The sequence below is a fragment of the Penaeus monodon genome, chromosome 7, assembly GCF_015228065.2.
Source record: "Penaeus monodon isolate SGIC_2016 chromosome 7, NSTDA_Pmon_1, whole genome shotgun sequence".
NCBI lineage: Eukaryota > Metazoa > Arthropoda > Malacostraca > Decapoda > Penaeidae > Penaeus > Penaeus monodon.
In genome coordinates this window covers 44932605-44935749 of record NC_051392.1, presented here as the reverse complement: position 1 = coordinate 44935749, position 3145 = coordinate 44932605, and the positions used below count along the sequence as shown (strand labels likewise).

The 3145-nt window shown below is 46.6% G+C and overlaps 1 protein-coding gene across 1 annotated transcript; it reads left to right on the top strand.

Moving 5' to 3' along the window:
• The first annotated feature begins 966 nt into the window (after positions 1 to 966).
• Positions 967 to 2330, top strand: LOC119575374. The gene is made up of 2 exons (XM_037922949.1): positions 967 to 1136; positions 2141 to 2330. Exons 1-2 carry the CDS (start codon positions 982 to 984, stop codon positions 2325 to 2327), a joined length of 342 nt encoding a protein of 113 aa, XP_037778877.1. The 5' UTR covers positions 967 to 981; the 3' UTR covers positions 2328 to 2330.
• The last annotated feature ends 815 nt before the right edge of the window (positions 2331 to 3145 follow it).

Genomic DNA, 3145 nt, shown 5'->3' with positions numbered 1-3145 from the left:
GAAGATTCTTCCTCGAAAGAGAGTGGTTCTCACTCACCATTCGCCTGGCTTATTCTGGTTGAGTGATCCCAAGGTCTGGCGAGAAAAGGTTGGAGACTACATCAACGAATTCTTGTTTTTTGCTCGAAAGGCTAATATGGTTTAACCGTACCTGTGGTTGGGTGGTTATGTGGTCATGTGGTAGTGTCGTGGGCAAGTGGACGCCAGAATACGCACACAGACTTGCATACACACATAGACGCAGACGTACACAGTTGCTCCCGCACCCGAGGCCAGCACGCCGCCTGCGGGCCGTCAGTCAGTTGCGTGCGGTAGCCGCCTGCGTTACCCAACTACCATCTCTCCCACTCTCCCTCACGACACGCCCCCTTTTCGAAAGCCACGCCCTTCGCAGGCTGAGACCGCTGATTTGGGGAGAGGTTTTAGTCGTGGGTGAGTCGTCAATGTGTGGGTCGTTCTCTCGAGTCGAATCATGTGCGTTGAGGGGCGTCTTCGGCGTCCGTGTGTGTGCGTGTGCGCGACTCCCGCCGGGCCCTGCGTTGTGTCATTCCCACGTGGAATCGCCGTCGAAAGTGTGTCTCGAGGCGGCGAACACGCGCTCAAGGAAAGATGTATAATGTACTTGCCAGTGTCGCTTAAGAACCGCCTGAGCCTGATAGTGACCAGTGTGGCTTGTTTGTGCAAGTGGGGCCGGCCGGACCGGGTACTGGGATAGGGAAACAGGGTGGGGGTGGAAGGTGGGGCTCACTGTACCGGTAAAGGCGAAGGACTTGAAGTGGAGGAGGGTTAGTCAGAACGACGGTTGTATGGTGACTCAAAAGCACGGTGACTCACAGGTCACGCAATGCCAGCGTACAGTTATTCCTCGCGAACTTTCAATTTAATGGCCGGACGCCGATTGCACGAAGTTAAAACTTAATAAAAAGGAAATGACTGTGCCTCAAGAGACCCAAAAGGTCAGCCCCCTGCCCCTCCCCCGAGATGAGCAGTGCAAGGGCCCAGTGTGAAGGGGGATTAGTGTCTCAAGTGCGCCGACTCTCTTCGGGTGGACGTGAGTCGCTCGGGAGGAGAGGGCTTTCATGCGATCGCTGCCCCTCGGGACTGTGGCTTTGTGTGCGTTCGGGCCGTATTGGAAAGTAATTAAGGGTTCCGTCGCGGGAGAGGAGGATGCGTTGTGTTTTGGCGCCTTTTTTTCCCTCCTTAAACATCGCAGAAGTTTGAAGCGATCAGAAGGGGCACAGTTGGGGTAGCGGAGGGTGGGGTGACCCTTGCCCCTGCCTCCAGGTCGCGAGCCTCCCCTTCCCTCCCTCATGTCGTCGGCCTCCCCTCCTCCTGCCCCGTCCCTCATGTCGTCGGCCTCCCCTCCTCCTGCCCCTCCCCCGTTGGACCGGCCTGACACCAGGGCCAGATGCTCTTGTGATTATCAGGCTGTCTCTCCATCCCCTCGTTATTGGCAGCGCTTTGTGTGTCTTATCACCTCCCTCTATATTCCCTTGTTTTGTTGATATGACACTTCTGTTCACCATTTCCCCTCGTCTGCTTTCCCCTTTTCTTTCCTATCTATTGATCCTTACCAATATATATATATATATGATTATATATTATATAATATATATAACATATACATATAATATATTATTTATATGGTATATATAATATATATATATATATATATATATATATATATATATATATATGTATATATTTATATAATATATATATATATATATATATATATATATATATATATATATATATATAATGTGTTGTGTGTGTGTGTGTGTGTGTGTGTGTGTGTGTGTGTGTGTGTGTGTGTGTGTGTGTGTGTGTGTGTATATATATATATATATATATATATATATATATATATATATATATATATATATATATATATATGTATATATATATATATGTATATATATATATATATACATACTGTATACATGCATACATACATACAGTTATACACATCCTTGTACGCGCGCGCGCGCGCGCGCGCGTGTGTGTGTGTGTGTGTGTTTGTGCATGTGCGCGCGTGCATACATATACATACATACATACATTTCCTTGCTTCATCTTCATTAAAAAAAGTTTTAGAGGAAATGGTTAGTGAAAATCTTTTTTTGATATTTGCTTCCAGAGTGCAGTACAGTGTATCAGAAATAATACTTTCCAAAACTAACTGCTCGATAACAAGTTGCGCAACGCAAGGTTCACTTAAGGACCAGTATTGTAGTGCTAAAAAGTGTTTAAGTGATCGCATTGCGCCCAAAGAGTTGCCCACACTCGATCGAGGAAAAACGACACGAAGGAACATTTCCCTTTAGAGAGGTAAGTCTTCGTCGGGTATTTGGTGTTTACTGTTGCGTCAGTTCTTTGGCCTACGGAAAGTGCTTTTTGCGGACTGGCATGCCATTGCATGGACATTGAATGTTCAGTTCATTTATTCATGTAGTGTCATATACCTAACACCCCGTTTTTTGTATTCATTCATTTACCGCGTATCCGTCACGTATCGTTGTTTTTTTTCGTCCGTATATATCTTGGCAGTTTATTCACTATTCGTTTAAGAGTGAGTAGCTGTATAATGGCATGAAAGATGAAAGAACGTTTAGATCAGGTGTTGCGAGTTGACTGGCAGACATTGTGCCAGTCACGCCACGTAACAGGATGGAAGTAATCTCATATTGCTGTTGGTACAAGTCAGGTATAACGAGGCGGTGGTGACGCGGCTCCTCACCCCTGTCACACCGTCGCTGTCACCGCCTCCGTGCATTTCCCGGCGTCCTGTCATGTCACCGGCTTCGCCCAAGCACTAACTTTCACTCTAACTTCGCCCAGCCGAACTCTTGGGAATCCGCGAGACATATGTGTTTGTTTTTTCCTTGCTTGCGGTTTTCCCGTCTTTTACCCCAAGACGTCTTTCGGTCTGTCCGCTCGGCGTTTTATGCCTTTACTCTGTCATATTTTTCTGTTTTATGTTTTTTTCTGCTGCTCCTCCTGTCCTCCAAGAGAACGTCTCCCATTTCTGCATCTTTCGCTTTACCAGTCTTCCATCTTTCCTTTCCTGCTATTATCATCCCGTATTTCTTGGTTATTCCTTCATTCGCGGGACGTTGATGGCCTCAGGCCCTTAATTTATTTG